The sequence below is a fragment of the Lonchura striata genome, chromosome 9 (assembly GCF_046129695.1).
Source record: "Lonchura striata isolate bLonStr1 chromosome 9, bLonStr1.mat, whole genome shotgun sequence".
Taxonomy (NCBI): Eukaryota; Metazoa; Chordata; class Aves; order Passeriformes; family Estrildidae; genus Lonchura; species Lonchura striata.
Genome location: NC_134611.1, coordinates 20,862,902 through 20,880,595, shown reverse-complemented (window position 1 = coordinate 20,880,595; position 17,694 = coordinate 20,862,902). Strand labels below are relative to the sequence as shown.

Below are 17,694 nucleotides of genomic sequence, written 5' to 3'. Positions count from 1 at the left end.
GTGGCTACTCCAGAGAAGATCCTGCACCTCACTGTTAGCAACACTGCATCCATAAGGATTAGCCAGCCAGAGTGGGCCAGCATGAAAGCTGTGCTCCAAAAAGAGATGAAGACAGAAATTTTCCAGAAAATTGTGTAGTAGCTGTACAATGGTGATGGAGACATCTTCAAGCAAATCTCATGCCTTTTGTGATAAGGGGCAACAGGAGCTTTTTTCCTTTAAGAAGGGAATATCTTGGATGTGCAAATTTAATGACCATTAGGAGTAAGCCCTTTAAGATTGAAATTTTACTTTGGCAAATTGGTTCTTTGGCAAGAGAAATATTGAACTACTAAATGTGTCCAGCTTAGCCTGTCTTGATGCATTTGGAATGTTCTTTACTAGATGGGTTCAAAGGGGGCTGCTGGGAAAGCATCTGAATTTAAAATGGAAGTTTAAACAGGAGGAAGAATATTGGAGCAGGGTATTTGGGTACACTTCCATTTTTTGGGCTATAGTTAGGATTCTTATTGGAAAGAGGAAGTAAGAGAAGTGACTTTGTAGGTGTGTCGTTATTAGTTTGGTGTACAGGCAGAACACTTTGCTCTGTTCCATGCGGTGTAGAACAATCACATGTTATCTCACAGAATGCTGGGGTTTGCAAACACAATCTGGATAGCAAAGCCAAGCCAGCCTGCTGAAAGCAGCACCTGCATTCCAGTGCAGGTCATATGATGGAAGTTATAACCCAGGTAAAATGTTAATCACTAAACTTGGCACAGTTGAAGCTTTTAATCTTTTATTGCAGTTTTCTAGGGAGAGGCAAGTTATGGACAAGAGCCCGGAAAAGCTGAAGAAGGAGTTAGAGGAAGAGCTGCAGCTGAGTAGTGAAGACTTGCGTAGCCATGCCTGGTACCACGGACGTATTCCCCGGCAGGTACGTGGTCTTTGCATTGCCAAGTGTTCTTTGAGCTTTTACAGACAAGCAGGATTTCACTGATGTGCTGTACACATCTCTGATTCCTGAATTAATTTAGTAGGAACATAATGCCTGTTTGTATGAAAGCTATGGTATTTATCACAGCTTGGCATATAATGAGGCAGAGGAAGCATTCAGGGCAGAGTCTTGTGGAAAACATACATTTCAAGATTTTTATGCAGTGAATAAATAAATCTGGAAATGGAATTTAAGCTTTGTATAAGAATACTGTGATCACATATTGTTTAGAGAACACTGACATTAATTTGATTCAGTATTCTTAATGAAAGTTAAAATGTTGTTTGTTTTCTTTCTTGCGCTTGGAACTTGGGGGAGAGGAAGAAAGAGCAGCAACAAAATTCATTCAATCACATTTTGATCCTTACAAACGGAGTTACAGACAGGGCGAGGCCGAGGTTGGATCGGAGCTTCCAGAGCCGCTGGAGCTCCCCCTGCGGGTCTCCCTCATTCCCGGGGCAGGGCCGGCCCAGCTGCCGCGCTCGGCACTTGGCTCTTGGCATCCTTTTTATCTCATGAGAGGATCAACTCAAAACAGAAGAACAAGGTGTCTCTGACTCTTCCTAGTCAGTAATGTTTACATGCAGTGTTCACAAAGAATTTAAAAAAAAAAAAAAAAAAAGCTTCTGTCATGTAGGGTAACAATGAAAGGGCAGAACCCAGGATCTTGTATTGGCTTCTAAACTTCAGTGTGACTATATTCAAATACTTTAAACATAAAATCCTGGGTCACTGCTTTCCCTTCATGCCTTATTTTCTATTAGTATACTAGAAGAAATACACACAAAAGTGGGTCAGCTTCTGGCTGCTGGTTCCTTCCAAGAAGCCCTTTCAGATCGCTGTTGTGGGATGAGCTTTTAATTAAGAATTGGAGACATCATTCTTCTACCACACTTCATGCTTTGCTTTGTATTTGTGACTTCATGTATTCTCACAGAGTAGCCAAATTAATTCCTGTGTTTAAGAATATTTTGTTGTAATGTATTGTTTTCTGATTATGAAAGTAATTTTTTATATAATTCTTTTTCCTCAAAGGTGGCAGAAGGCCTAGTTCAGAGAGATGGAGATTTTCTGATTAGGGATTCTCTCTCCAGTCCTGGGAACTTTGTTCTTACCTGTCAATGGAAAAATACCCCTCAGCATTTTAAAATCATCAAAACAGTTCTAAGACTCAATGAAGCCTACTGTCGTGTTCAGTATCAGTTTGAGCTGGAAAGTTTTGACAGTGTCCCTGGCTTAGTCAGATACTATGTTGGGAATCGCACACCAATATCAAAGCAGAGTGGAGCAATTATTTTTCAGCCTATCAACAGGACTGTGCCTCTCAGGTGTCTAGAAGAAAAATACGGTGTAACTCCAGCCCAACAAAAAGAGCCAAGAACCCCTGAAGGAAAAATGGAAAGTGCAAAAAGGTTGAGTCTTGGTATATCCAGCATGCAGTCCCCGGAGCAGAGCATGCCCAGAGGAAATCTGCTGAGGTACGTTACTTTTGCTGTCCTTATGGAAGGAAATTAAGTACATCAGCTCTTGGTGGAGGTGATGTGAATTTTCAGTCTGATTTGAGATGTGATACTAGGCCATGAGGGTTTGCTGATTTTTTAGCAAAGGATCAGCAAATCCACAAAGTGAGATCAAATGTAGACTCTGGAAGCACAACAGCACTGCAGTGACTTGGCAAATCTTGACTATGTAAAACAAAGGATTAAAATAACATCTTGCTGCTGCTCCGGAGAAGTCTGTTTTTCCACAGTTGACTCCTGAAACAGAAACTAGAAGTGTGGGATAACGGATCCTAGTTTCAATGTCCAAATCAAATGTTCCATTAGAAATGGAATACCTTCATAAATGCTGGAGGGTGACACATAATATAGCCCATTTCACTGCCACTACAACAGCAGTTTATGAATGAATGAAGTACCTTTTATTATCATAAGCTGCCCAAGTGGAAAGCTAATGATCCTTGCACTGTTTATGATATATTCTAGCAGTTAAATATGTATTTTAAGTGCTGCATATATTGATATGTTTTTGCTTGCATTTTTTGTTTACCCTAGAAACAAAGAAAAAAGTGGTAGCCAGCCAGCTAGTTTGGATCATGTTCTGGAGAAAAGATTCCCTTTAAAGGCTCACCAGTCAGAGAGCTATCTGCTAATAGGTATGTTTTGTAATTAGACGTTTCATACTTAGAATTGGTATGTGTCCAGGTGGTCTGTTACTCTTCAGACCAAAGTGAGACTGCTGAATGTTCTGAGTACTGTAAATGCATTATATTTAATGGCCACTGTAAGCTGTGTTAACACACTGCTTCTCTTCAAGTCACGGGAACAGGGTTTTTATTTACTATGCATCAAATAGTTGAGAACTTTAGCACACAACTCAGCAGGCTTCCACACCAAAAAAATGACAGCTGTGGTTGGCATTAATACCTTTTTTTTTATGGTATTACCTTTCCTCACTTGTCCTTGACAAGAACTGACTTGGTTCACTCATGTCTTTCTGACAAAACATTTTTAAGTAGAAGTGGTGTTTCATGGAAATTCTGGTAACCACTTTTTCTCCGGGTAATGTTCCTCACTAGGAGAAAAATACTGCCATGGCTTTTGTACTCAGTTCTGTTCTTCTGTCTTCCTCACTCTCTCTATGCTCCATCCCTTTTGCTTTTTGTTTCTTTTGCTGCTGTCTGGTTCTATGGCCACTGTCATCCTAAGCAGGGTGTGACAACACTAATTTCTCAGATTCTTCAAAGGTTTAAGCAGTTGTTTCCATACTAACATACTTGTGTATAGAAGTCTGCAATAATGCATCTCTTCCCATGTGGACAAACTAGTATTGACTTCCAAGGCTGCTTGTTTTAAATACGGTACTGTTAAAATTCTTTATGTAGGAAGAGTTGTCATGACAAAGAGAATATTAAGTATTTGTACAGTGAGACTGTCTTTTGATAGCAAGAGTGTGCTCCTGTGTTTTGACAGTGGGATGGACAGATATTTATAAGGCAAGTTTCTGTCCCTCAGTAGTTGAATTGATCATTCCAATCCATGGCTGAAGATACTTTTATTTTGGTAGTAAAACAGTCTGAAGAGTTCTGCTGTGCATTTTGTCAAAGGATCCTTTGAGCAGGTCCTGTTATCATACTGCTTAAGGGTGGTGACAGCGTTTGATTTGGAGTTTTTGTTTTATATCTGTAATCAAGCAGTAACACCCACACGATGCAACTGGCCACTTGGCTGTTGATACCAGCAAATGCACTAAGAATTGCAGATTGGGAATGTCTGACACAGGACTCAATCCTGTATCAGATGCTGAGGTTTTCATATGCAGTGGGTACAGGATGAGGAATAAATACACAGAAGCATATGGATCCACATCTTCAAAGTATCTCTGTTTCACAAGAAGATTAGCATTTCTGAAGTTCATTCCTTCCATACCTTAGTTCAGGTTCAGGCTTCACTTTGGGAAGTTTTGCTTTCATCTCAAACTTGTCATTCTCAGAAATGACTCATCTTTTATGTGATACAGCTGGAAGTTGCTGGTTTTATAGCCTGGATCAGGTTACAAAGAAACCTCCTATTCCAAGCTATGGAGGCCACCCAGCTCTGACAGGATAGCCTATGTGTGCAGCAGGGGCTAGAAGTATTGTCAGCATTACCACAGAATAATACTATGGTGCATCCCATGTATTTGGGATTTTGGGAGGATCAGCAAGTGAATGGAATTTGCTGGCTAGGTCATTCCTCAAAATACACAATTTTGCCAGCAAAGAGTTGACATGATCTGTCAATATTATCCTTAGGAAAAAGCCTTAGGAGATGAACCCTGGCACAGGCAGCAGGAATTGTATGTATTTTGGCCTTCTAAAACACTGTTTTCCCCTGCAGGTTCAAGACACCCATCTCGATTACCTGAAGCAGATGCAAACTCCTGTCCAAGCTCACCTGCATTTAGAACAGGCAGTGAACCATCCCTAAGCCCCACAGTTGTTCAGAAAGTCACCTCAGAGTCACAGCTAGGGGAAGCTCTTAGAGGATCAGACAGTCAGCTCTGTCCAAAGCCTCCACCTAAACCCAGCAAAACCCCCCTGATGAAGCTCCCAGATTCTCCTTTGGCTTCCCACAGCTCTGAAGGACACTATTGTGAACTAAACCCTGCCAGACATCCTACAGCAGCAAAACAACACTTGTCTCAGAAAAACAGCTATGTGGAACATCTAACACAAAAGGAGAGGGCAACATTCAGGAACTCTGAAACAAGCTATTTGATCCTTGATGATGATCCTACAATGAACCCTACAGATCCTTTAAAAGCTCAGATGGCTGAAGAAGGCAACATCTTTTCTGCACCTGTTTATGAGACAGTGTCTAGTTTTAAACCGAATGATTTTGAATCCAAACTGCTTCCTCCTGAAAACAAGCCACTGGAAACATCCATGTTAAGAAGAGTTAAGGAGCTCTTCACCAACAATAACCCAAAGATTATTGCACAGCATATTCTTAGAATGGACTGCAAGGTAAAAAAAAGAAAATCATGTGTTTTATTTTATATTGTGTCAGTTTATACTTTTTAAAGAATTGATTTGAAAATAATAATGGGTAGATTTGAAGCTATTGTAATGTCTGTATTGCTTGCAGGAATTTTTAGGGTGTTTATTTTCCATTTGGAGAATAAGAATGTTCACAAACTCTTTGAACTAAAGGTTCAAAGTCATGCTTGACTTTAGACTCAAATTCTTGAAGTTCCATGTCTTTTAAATCTCCTATCTGTTGCTGCATATCCATGATTCAGCCTTTCTCCTGTATTGGAGGAAGAGCTCTCAAGTGCTGTAAAGCACTGTGGGGAGAACTGCTCGTGACAGGAAGTAGCTGGTTTGGGCAAAGAGCAGGCAGACATTACCTGGTTGCCACATGGTCATTATATACAATGTTCAGTGGAATTAAATATTTAAACTTCTAAAACCAGCTGCTCTTATAATCCTTGTCGGAGTGAGTTCCTCTCTTACAGCTAGGTAGGTGGTGTGGAAAAATAGCTATCAGGACTTGTGTTCTTCCCTCCTGTGAGAGACCTGTACTAGTGGAATTCCTTAGAAAGATGTAAAAAACCACAAAGAACTGTTTTTCACATTGTAGACTTTGGTCAGCTGCCAGGGACTGGGGATCCGCTAATGGATCAGAAAGGCAGGAGAATCATCTCCTAATGAGATGATGACTGTGTAATGAAAGAAATGTAACTGCTTAAATCTGCATGACTTTGCTGGCATGACTGAGTGCTGTACGTGCTCCAGAGCAGCTACAGGAAACAAATGCTATGGTGGGTATCTAACCCCCCAAGTTTTATTGAGTTTTGGCAGTTTTAGTCTTTTAAAATAGGGTTTGAGAAGCAAAACATATAGCTGCTTACTGGGCAACTCCATTGCAGACAGGAAAGGAAGGTGATGCTCCAGAAGCAGCACATCAGTAGCACTCTGCTGGTGCTGCTGAGCTCCCAGACACTGAAGGTCTGAGGAGGGGGCAGTTCCCTGGGGCAGCAGTGTGAGTCCTGCCAGCTGCTGGGGCCTGCCAGCAGCAAACACAGCTTTGTCCTTCCTCAGTAGCACTGCTGGCTGCTGCTAAGTGAGGCTTCATGCAGATGAGGTGACTCAGGAAAAACTTAGCTCCACAACTCCTCACTCTTCTCAAAAGTGGTAGATTGAGTTTTTTTTTACTATGGCTTCACAAGTATTAACAGCATTCTCTAACATTTCTGTTTCAAAATTCACTTTTTCCGCCCACCCACCTGCCCTAATTTATATCTTTAATATATTGTTAAAGAGTATGTTGCTTAAAGGTATAGCATATGCATGCCTTAGAGAAGTAGTGAGTTTATATGTATGTATATAACATTCAATTAGCTCATTATTAGACTCCTTATTTTAAATATTGTAAACTTTGCAGTGGAACTAAGGCACCAAGTAGCCTGCTGGAATTAATTAAGTCATTAGAGGGTTTTGCATAAACAGATTTTTGGATTTTGGAGCAGGAACAGTAACTAGCTGGGGCAGGTAGAGAAGTCTGTTTGATGTTCACAAGTGCTGAGCCAATGCCTGTCATTTACTGGCAACTTGTTGCATAGACTGCTCTGGTAAGAACTGCATGATGCAATGAGATTGGCCTGTGAACCAGCAGAATGAATGCTTTGTACTGAGATCCCAGGCTAAAGTTCATGGATCCTGTGTGTCATCAGTAGTTCAGTGTGCCTTTTAAATAATGACATTTCAAATAAAGAATGCCCCATATGGTAAGTAATGAGGTGAGTGTTTGCCACTTGCATACCTGTAATGGACTAGCAATCAGTGTCTCCAGGGGCTTCATGTCACTCCTGCTTCTCTAGAAGTGAAACAGGTTTTTCTATAGTGCTGTTTTGTACTGGTGAGGCTTGTTGTGCAGTGCAGATCGTTTTCATAGTTTCATAGCCAAAAAAGACTTGCTCATGGGTGATACCAGAATATTGCAGGTAGATTGGTTAGTAAGTATGTCAACATACAGGCCTTAAAGCAGTAGATAATCTTACACCATCATATTCATGTGGGTTTGCTTATTATTAGCTATTATAATTGCTATTGAGATAACCAGTAGCTAATACAATCTGTTTAAAAGGCAAAGACAAATTGGTAAGGCTATCAGTTTTCACACACTGACTTTCTTAGCCACTCAGCATTGTGTCCTCCTTAGTCCTTTTTCTAATTAATCTTTACAAAGTTTTATGAACCTAATTCATCTTTAGGACCCTGTGGTGTAACCAAAAATGTTCTGAGCAGTAGTTTTTTTAGAAAGGAAAAAGGCAAAGCAAGCATGTATGTCCTTAAGGCAAAGAGCCTTGTCCCTCTCTGACAAGGATCAGGCTGAGAGTGCACTGCATTTCCTGGAACCTGCATAGTAATCCCTTTCTGGAAGCAGAGGATGGAGTTTGATAAAGCATTTTGCTTACACCTTTTGTTTTCTGATGGCTCTATCATTTAAAAAAATAATTGGCTTTTTTGTGTAAGGCACTGAACATACATAGGTTACAGCTTTTCTTTGATGCCTGTATTATAACGTTGCATGCTGTACACTTAGCTCTGTATGCCATGCACTTGTGGAGAACATCTCTGTGGCTAGAGTTTTTTGGGTTCTTTTAAATGTTAGTTTTAAAATTCATGCAGTTTTTTGCACTTGACAGGTGGCAAGGATAGTAGATGTTTCTGAAGAGATGAGGAGGAATATGGGAGGGAACTCTGGCCTTGAACTGATCACCTTGCCTTACGGACATCAGCTGCGCCTTGACCTGATTGAGAGGTAAATGTTCCTGTTCCTCATTGCCAGGGCAGGTGGCCAGAAGCTCAAAGCATGGCTGCACTGTACTCATTTCCTTCAAGAATGCTCTCCTGCATGTTTCCTGAATTCATGTGTACAGATTATTTACTGAGATGGTATGTAAGTTCATTTTGAATAGGAAAGGACTCTTTAAGGTCATAATGCAACTGTCCCATGAAGTACAGGGAAAGGGGGAAGGTGTTGAAAGCAGGAACAGCTGAATGCCATCAGCTGTCCTCAAGGAAATCAAAATTAGGGGACTTATAATCTATCTGAGCATGTAAGTGTGTGTGGAGAAGAGTGAAAGGTAGTACCCTTCTGCATGTGGCAAGAGGCTAGAGGATCTAATAAAGTAAAAATTAGCAAAGGTTTTTGAAAAACCTCTGCACAAGTTAAGGGGGAACACTTAGGGTGTTCTGATCTACATTTTCTGCTTCATATTTCAGTAGTTTGATTGCTGAGATATTTGGGGGCTGAGGTCACAGGATTTGAATGTGGAGGACAAAGGGAATTGGGGCAATTTTCCCAGAAGTGTTCATTCATTCAGTGTTTGAGCGGAATTTCGTAGTTAGTAGTATCTCAGGAGAATTTATTAAAACATTAATTTAAAGCCTGCATGTATTTATTCCATATGTCGTAGTTGGTTTTGGTGCAAATATGTTGGCAAGACTTAAGTTTGCTGGGCATACCAAGATAAAAACTCACCTTTAAACAAATTTAGTAATTGGTTGCATGAATTGTTTCATTTACAGGCACAATACCATGGCAATAGGAATAGCTGTTGACATCTTGGGTTGCACAGGAAATGTAGAAGATCGAGCAGCAACATTAAACAGGATCATCCAAGTTGCCGTGGAGTTGAAGGAGTCACTTGGGGATTTATATGGATTTTCTGCCATTATGAAAGCACTGGAAATGCCACAGGTAAAAATCTGTTTCTCTTTATGTTCCAAAATGTGGAGTTCTTTGATGGCTTAATTTAATTTGAGCAATTTCTTCAAGACTAGAGAGAACATCAGAATAGTCTTCATGACTATTCTATGACTCTGTGACTATTCTATGACTCTGTGTACATTTCCTGCTGTGCACCCAATAATGGGTATTCTCTATTTTGCATGAACAGGTCAGTAGATTAGAACAAACCTGGACGGCTCTAAGACACTGTTATACCCAGACTGCCATTATGTATGAAAAACAGCTGAAACCATCTTGCAAAGCTTTGCATGAAGGACAAGATGAGTGGACTAGTGAGTATGAGTGACACAGGTTTCTATTTGGCATTTTAACCCTCTCCTTACTGATTTCCTGTGAGGAGAGATGAGACAGCCGCTCCTTCCAAACTGTGCATTGTACCTTAAAATTATGGAAACTTGTATAATACCATATGATTATGAATAGAAGCAGAGTCTGCCAGCCAAACATCAGTATGTGCTTGTGTTGCCTGTATCCCTGCAGAATATAACATTCTTCCCACATCCCTACTTACTCTGTGTCCAGCAGAAACTGACACATTGCATCATCTTGCCAAAAAAGGGGGGAAAAAAATCTCTCCTCTGGCAGATTTTGCTTCTTATTTTCTTTGTCTATTAGATTAGATGAATCCTCAAATAAAAAGAATGAGTTAGGTAATTCTGGTCAGATTAGGTGCCCCTGTGCAGATTCACTGCAGCTCTAGTTTCTAGAGGGACACAGAGCAGAAAAAATAATTTCTCAGAACAATTCTCCAAGAGAACAGGTAAACGGTGAAAACTTTTTAGCCACATGGATATTTTTTATTGGAATGACCAATTTTGAAAATGTTTAAAATCTGTGCCAGTGTCTAGGTAATTCAGCAGAACCTTCCCCTGTAGCAAATGGAATTTTACAACACCAATTGGTGTTGGTCTTCATCTCCAATCAGTTCAGTGCAACTTGGTATGACAGGTATATTTGAGGTAAGGTTTTTGAAGGCTATTTGTCCTTCATTTGAAAGATGGAAGACTAATAGTAGTTTCCAACTTAAAAAAGGACACTACAGCTACAACACCTTCTTCAATTAACAATAATGTCTGATGATGTGAGGTGTATGGTCATTGCTCTATTCCAGAAACTATCAGTGCTCCACAGAACAGCAACATAACAGTGCCACTGCTGATGCCTCTTGTTACCTTGATGGAGCGCCAAGCTGTTGCTTTTGAAGGCATGGAGCTGTGGGAAAGCAGTGACCAAAATGGTGAAATAATGCTCAGGCACTTGGGCACAGCTCGCCTGATCGCCCAGCACGCCGAGACGTTTCGCCTGACGGCAGAGCAGCTGCTACAAGGTAGGAGAGACTGCTGCACTGCCACACCAGCTGGGGCTGTGTGCCTGCCCATATGCCCCTGGATGTCAGAGAGAGAAATTCTTCTCTTTGGCAGGAGCTGAGAGAGCAGTAAACATCCTGCGGGAAATTCAGGCTGAGGACAACATTAATATTGTTTAAAAGTAGACAGTAAATTACTCATCACTACAGCTCTCTAGCAAGCAGTTTTGCTAAACATACTCAAAGTTCTCATGACTCAATATGCTGACCCTTCTGGCAACTGAAGTACAGTATAGACTGATGATAACTTACTGTCTTCTGTACAATATAAAATTCCTACTCTGATTATTACAATTAAACTACCACCCTGAGATTCTTTACAATAGTACAAGTTGCAGCACTGAGATTGTGACCACTTACAGCCAGAAAGCAGCAGCATGTTAAGAATGTGACTTTATTGTTCAAAACTGCAGTGGAAAAGTTAAGGGAGTGGGGAGAAGTACAGTAATTTCTGCAAGCAGCATGTATACATCAGTAATTATAGTTAAGGCCTGACTATAATGACAATTCTGAACATTAGAACTGAGCAAGGCTAGCCTATCTCAGTGTCCTCAGAGCCATCAGTGTTACTAGAATGTCAAAGCTGGAAAGGTTTTTTCACTGTTCACGAGCTTGTTAAAATCATTGTGCAAACACAACCCAGTGCACTACACCTTATTGGAGAGAAGACAGTTTAAAAGCCATTCCACAGATAAAATTTACCTGGTGGTAATACTGTGGGATTCTTTTTACCTACTAGGTTTCCAGCCAGATGAAGAGCTGAGTGAAATCTTCAAGACAGAATTTCAAATGAGATTGCTCTGGGGCAGCAAAGGAGCACAAGTTAATCAAAGTGAAAGATACGAGAAATTCAACCGGATCTTAACCGCACTTTCCCGAAAACTGGAACCTCCTCCAGTGAAGCTGGTGGAACAACTAAGTATATAAGACTCTGGAAACACTATTTAAGTGATATACTTGAAATAACCTTAGCATTCTTTTGGCAATTTGATACTGCACAAACTTCTTACATTTCACAAGATGTTTAGAACTTTTAACTGCACAAGGCACACTTGTTTTAAAACTACTGATTTCTAAACAAATTATTTATTTACTGTGTCACCAAGTCATATACTGATCCCTTTAAACAGTTAGGTTATCCCTTTATTTCCCCAAAGTTGCAATGTTTTAGTGATGCCAAGAAGTAAGGGCACTGGCATCTTAATATTAAGATGAAGCAAATAGTGTAAATAAAATGGTAGATTAATTATCTGATATGGCAGGAAGTTTGCTGTATAATATTCCTTTAATGAATATAAAAAACACTGTAGATAGAATTGTGAAGTGTATCTTTATGGAAAATAATTTGCATATTTACAAATCACAGAAACACTGCACATTGCAGAAACGATCCTTTATCTGTAACCAGAAGGCTCAAACATCACTGTGCCTATGAAACTAATCTGTGTATGTGCTGGGACAACTTCCCCTTTTTTTTTTAAGAACAGCATCTGTCGTACTTCAGCTTTTGCTGGGGCCTGCACAACAGCTATGCTGCCAGGAATGAATGATGAAATGGCAAGAACAAACAATCCAGATAATTAAAATGCTTTCAGACATGAGTAAACGTGGGTGTATGCATGTATGTAACTTGCTTCATTTACTGAGGTTAATCACTTTGGTAAGTACTTTTTCCTTGGATGAAGACAAAGCATAAGGTGTTACCACTTTTTTATAGGAAATCAGCATGCATACAGTTCATTATACAAAGAGCCTTAGCAGCAAATCCTACTTTGTTATACACAGAACTGGTGACAAAGGGTTGGCCTGAGATGTTGTACAAATATCAAAGACAGAGCTGCATGTGGTTGCTGTCAGTAAGCCTATTTCTGGAGTGGGATGTTACTTAGAGCACTGGAGTATTGGAGTAGGATGACAACAAAACCAACACCAGATCTGTTCCTCCTAGCTACAATCACAGCAGAGGTTTTTACCACCAGACTTTACAGACCTCATAGTGAACACGCGCCGTCAATCTTAACAGAAGACAAATGGGGAAGCTAATTACTTAGACCATGAAAAGATTTTTTTTTATTCCATGAAAATATTCTCAACAGAGAACACTATTTTTAAACAAAGCATTTAACATTTAGGAAATCAACATGTGCACAAAAAGGATTAAAAAAATTACTGGAAAATGTCTGATTCTTTAAGACAACTCACGTTCAGAATTTTAGAATAAGTGATTTATAAGCTGTGCAAGTACAAATGCTTTTTCCTATGTTTAATAACCCTCATAACAAGTTGCACTATCCCTCTTGAAAGCAACCTGCCTCCAAAGGAAGCAAATCCTGGTTTGAGAAAAACGAACAGTAGTGTGAAAAGAACATTTAGTCTTTTACCAGGAAGTATTATTACTGACCTCTGAGGCTGTTAGCCAGGCAGACCACAGGCCCTTAACCAGAAAATACACAGATCACATTTCTTCCTCTTCACAGAATTACAGAATCACAGAATATTCTGGGTTGGAAGGGACCCACAAGGATCATCGAGTTTTCTCCAAAATAAAAAAGCACTAGATTTTTTTAAAAAGTAAAAGAAAAGAAAAAGAAAAAAAAAAAAAAAAGGAAAAAACCCCCCAATCCCAACAACCTCCCCAAAAAGCCCAAACCCAAAAAACTACCTAAGTAGTTTTGTCAGTATTGAGTAATGTCACATTATTATATAAATAACCCTGTATACAAGCTCCAAAAATCTAAACTTTAGAGTTTAATAGGCCCCATAATACACTAGGTCAAGCTGTGTAATAGTGGTATACATAACAAAAGGAGTAAACCTCTACACAAGTCACTCAGATTCATTTTACTGGTAGTACAGTTCCTAATAACACTGAAATGAAAAAGAATCCAGCACTGCTGTATCCACATATTGCTTCAGACCCCAGGAAAACAGAATGTTTTAGTTATTCCATAATACACTGCCAAACAGCAGGTGGCTGGGTTGACAAGCTTGCGTTGATGTAAGTATCCCTCCCCCCAACATCTCTAGTCTAATTCTTATCACCCTAATCAATCAGATATGATGGATTTATTAATAGAACCACAAATGGGAGGCAAGACAACATAAGCAATAGGGGCACTGCAGACAACTATATTTACACGTATAAACATATCCAAATTTCAATTGTTTACAAGTAAAAGTGCACAAAGATCATTACGAAGTATCACTCAAATGTCACCTGGTCCCTACAATGAAGCATCATCACCTGGAAATGGACTAGCACTGCAGTAATTGAAATTGGAACATCATAGTGAAAAACTAAAAGACAGTTTCCATAAAAATCTTTTAAAAAAATATTAAAGTCAAATGAAGAGATACACATTTCAATGTATAAAATTCATGGATGCACCATGTATCCAGTAAAGTAGAGCTCTAGAAAACACCTACCGTGGCTACCTCAGCAGCTGCAGCACTGTGAAAAGAGCTGAGACACAAAGCCCTTTGTGGGTAACTGTAAGTGGTAGTGTTGGCAAACAACAGATTTAGGCACTCTAGTTTAAGGCAGCAGTTGAATAGCAAGTGGTTGACTTCTGAAAGCAGTCATTAACTTGCAGTGGTGAATCCTCTGGTTGTGCTCCAGGCTGTCAGTGCTCACCACAGGTTACTGAAGGGCTGAAGGTGGACCACAGTTCTAGGAGTTTCTCTTGATTGCATTGTAGGCTAGAGCTGAGATGTATTATTTCCCCAAATTAACGAAATACCTTACAGTCGTTTATCAGTTATGCCAAACATCTGGAATGTAATGATGGTTGCAGTGGTATTGTTATAGCAGCATACATGGATACTGGGATGAAAGTCTAGTGCTGAAGATATTTAAAGAAAATGATTTGTTACAAAACAAGATGAGCAATGATGGCAAAGTGTTACACAGAACATGCCTGACTGTCCTAGGCATGCAAGAGGAGGTTAACGGCGAGCATGGAGGTGGCACAGGCAGACTGATAACTGACACAGGGCTCTAAATGACTGCTAATAGAAGTGAGTTGGAAATGAGCATCATTGAGAAAATCAAAATGTAGCACAAGCTAAAATACAGTTTGTGCACCTGGGACAACCTAGGACAATGAAAATAAAGCAATTTTAGGAGCAGTAGCCTTTTTACTCTGGTAATGGAACTCTATTTTCCTGCACAAATTGAAGATTCTGTAATACATCCTTACCTATATATGGAGATGCTAAGATGTTAGTGACTACTAAATGTATGTCTGCATGCATTCATGCAACTAGCTTGTCCCTTGGGCCTCCCACTCTAGTACCCCTCCCCTCCCCACCCCCACCCCCCCAGCAGCTGCATGTAACCTCCTTCAAGATCTCGCCCATTTTCTCAGAAACCCGCTTCAGGAACCTGCAGTCCAAGAGGAAAAAGAAAAGAACAAAGTTACTGAAGGCCTTTAGAAGACAGAGAAGCGTGCTCAGTTCTAAAAGGCCATTCTCAGTGGCTATACGTTAGCCTTCTACTTAATTCCACAAAATCTCACTAGAAATACAAAATTAGCTTTTGTTTCCCCAGTAATCAAGTTGTGCAATGCAGTTTCCAATCCTCAGTGATTTAACAATGAGGAGAATTACTGTACATTTAAGACACGGTCTTCACACTAAACACAATACAATTCAAAGACTTAGTTTACAGGCACGGATTAAGAATATAAAATTATTCGCTTATCAGGAGCAGAATTTCCAGTAAGACATCAAGCCTTATATGTGATCTTTTTTTGTTTGTTCAAGGTATCTGGAGTTAAAACAATGACATAATGTCCAATACAGAACATTCTACATTACGAGTACTGAAAAGGAAGGAGATAGGTCAGTGGACTTTCTGTCCTTCTTAATCAGAATGTTTTTTCCTGAGTATTTTTGTTGAACTTTCAGAATCAGAAAACATTTTCCTGTTTAAGAAGTGAAAGCTGCCAAGTATTTGCTAAGGAAGGAAATTAATGATTTTCAGAAACTGAGTTCAGTTAGTTATTAGAGGAAAAAGATCTCTGTTTTAAGAATATTGTTTAAGTCATAAAAGTAGGAACAGTAAATCTTAGAGATCTTTAAAACTTAAGTATTTTTTCAGTTCTCTATAAAAACTAAGTATTCCACAGAACAAGCAGGAATCTTGGGTCTTTTTCAGTTCAATAGCTAAATTGGATTTAGTGCTTTGTAAAGCAGGAAAGCAGAAGACATTGGTCAAAATTACAGACCAATGTAAGATGCATAATTCAATGTCGTCTCTGAAAGAACTACAGCTAACTCCCCATGCAAACAGCAGATCATTGCTGACTTCTGATTCTGCAATTCTTTCCATGAGCCTGTATAACTTACAATTTTTCCACTATTTTCTCTGGGGAATGTACAACTGAGAGCTGCCAGTTTTACTGTTAGATATAGGTTACTGCACCTTTGCTGTTTTTCTCTAGCGTTACATCTATATATGATGTTGGCACATAGCCCTCCTCTCCATTATGTCTTCGAGCTCTTGTCCACCCATCTCCTTTGTCCTCCTCAATAATGTACAAAATTTCCCCTTCTTTCATTGCTAGAGTGCCTTCATTATGACCTGGGAAGAACAAGAGGCAAAGAAGTCTTACTATTCAGACAGAATTTCAAGTTATCTTTCCCAAGGCATAGTTTCCAAATTATATATAAACAGGAAGCATGAAAAATCTGTGCAAGAGAACATATGGCCAAACAGACTTAGAAAAAAACCCAGTCCCAATTTGTAAAGCTGAACATTTTCCAATAACTGTGCTAATATTTATCTTAAAACACTACAAGTAGTGCTCATGAATTAACGTAATTCGTAAAGTATCTTCACTAATCTTTTAAGCAATTGCTTACTCACACATATAATTTGCTTTAAATCATTTTACCTGTCTTCTTTATAGCAAATCATCCATGCCTTACAGTCAATATCAGTGCATGTGGTTAACCTTACCATCAAATGGATATATTGCCTTGCAATGTCCTATAGCTGGTAAGGGATCATCATCTTCAAACTCATCATCAAACTCATTGGGATGAGCGTGTTGCTGTGGTGGGCCACGAACTTCCTGGTTGGCATCATCCGTGTAACTCCCTTCAGGGCTGTAATGCAATGATGGGAGCATGAGGACTCTGGGGAGTTTTTTAGCTCTGAAACTCACAACATCCACGCATCACAGAAAGGGCAGGTCATGGATATGCTTTCGGAATTCCTGTTAGCAGTTTCTCTATTACTGTCAGAGGTGATTCACTGAAAAAACGCTAGCAAAAGCTTAGACTGAATTCTGCTTAAGAAACAAACAAATTTGACACACCTGTCTCCACAGAACATGGAAAACTAGTGAGCCTTATGCAATGGAATAAGACAGGTGGGGTGTAAAAGGCACTGCCATTTAATGAGCAGGTGTTTCAATTAGACTATTTTTATATGTTACCAGAATGGCAGGAAGAGACCTTTAGGAGTCAGAACCAGTTAAGATTTTCCTTTAGAAGGAAAGGAAATTTATCCACTTGGGGAGGATAAAAAACACCCATCAATCACTCCTGTAATCTCCAGAGAGCTGTACAGACTCTAGCACAGGATCTAGAACAGTAGAGACAGAATAGTGACCTCTCTCGGCCCTGGGTGACAAGGTGGTTGATGTCGCTGCTGTGCCGCCTGTCGCTTCTGGCTGCTACTTTACCTTCAACTTCAGAGAGCCAGGCCTTGGGGAAGAAAGGCAAATATTGGTGCCAAAGAAAAACTGATTCTAAACCAGCACATTTAACAAATGCATTGAAGTGCAGACAGTTCAAAGCCACACAGAGATTGCAGTCAGATGTCAAGTCTCATAATTACTTCACACAAAGCATGAACCTATCATTTATGCTTAGTCTATGCTTCATACTAGCCTAAGGAAAAAATCTTTAATTACATGTCTATTTCAGAATAAGTGAATAATAATATATTCTTCTGAACAGTTTACATCTTTAATAATGTACATCTTTATTCTAGTTAGATAAACATCCTTAAAAATACAGCAGCCCACGAAAAATTGTATCAG

General features: G+C 39.6%; 2 protein-coding genes across 9 annotated transcripts in view; one reads left to right on the top strand and one right to left on the bottom strand.

Moving 5' to 3' along the window:
- Positions 1 to 12,248, top strand: part of BCAR3 (BCAR3 adaptor protein, NSP family member) — a 67,381-nt gene extending 55,133 nt beyond the window's left edge. For all 6 annotated transcript variants that reach the window (XM_021526025.3, XM_021525981.3, XM_077785449.1 and 3 more), the window contains 9 exons: positions 788 to 916; positions 2,012 to 2,454; positions 3,031 to 3,131; positions 4,855 to 5,483; positions 8,168 to 8,283; positions 9,054 to 9,225; positions 9,425 to 9,548; positions 10,388 to 10,603; positions 11,382 to 12,248. In XM_021526025.3, coding sequence (XP_021381700.3) covers positions 788 to 916; positions 2,012 to 2,454; positions 3,031 to 3,131; positions 4,855 to 5,483; positions 8,168 to 8,283; positions 9,054 to 9,225; positions 9,425 to 9,548; positions 10,388 to 10,603; positions 11,382 to 11,569 — 2,118 coding nt within the window. In that variant the 3' untranslated portion in view covers positions 11,570 to 12,248. The remainder of the gene's footprint in view (positions 1 to 787; positions 917 to 2,011; positions 2,455 to 3,030; positions 3,132 to 4,854; positions 5,484 to 8,167; positions 8,284 to 9,053; positions 9,226 to 9,424; positions 9,549 to 10,387; positions 10,604 to 11,381) is intronic.
- Positions 12,249 to 12,685: 437 nt separating this feature from the next.
- The window catches only part of FNBP1L (formin binding protein 1 like), a 56,790-nt gene continuing 51,781 nt past the window's right edge, over positions 12,686 to 17,694 (bottom strand). The window contains exons 14-17 of one of the 3 annotated variants that reach the window (XM_077785451.1): positions 17,262 to 17,356; positions 16,605 to 16,753; positions 16,068 to 16,226; positions 12,686 to 15,026 (exon numbers count right to left, since the gene is read on the bottom strand). In XM_077785451.1, the coding sequence (XP_077641577.1) occupies positions 15,019 to 15,026; positions 16,068 to 16,226; positions 16,605 to 16,753; positions 17,262 to 17,356 (411 nt within the window). In that variant the 3' untranslated portion in view covers positions 12,686 to 15,018. Of the gene's footprint in view, positions 15,027 to 15,060; positions 16,227 to 16,604; positions 16,754 to 17,261; positions 17,357 to 17,694 lie in introns of those variants that run through there. The other 2 variants (XM_077785450.1, XM_077785452.1) reach the window with 2 other exon arrangements.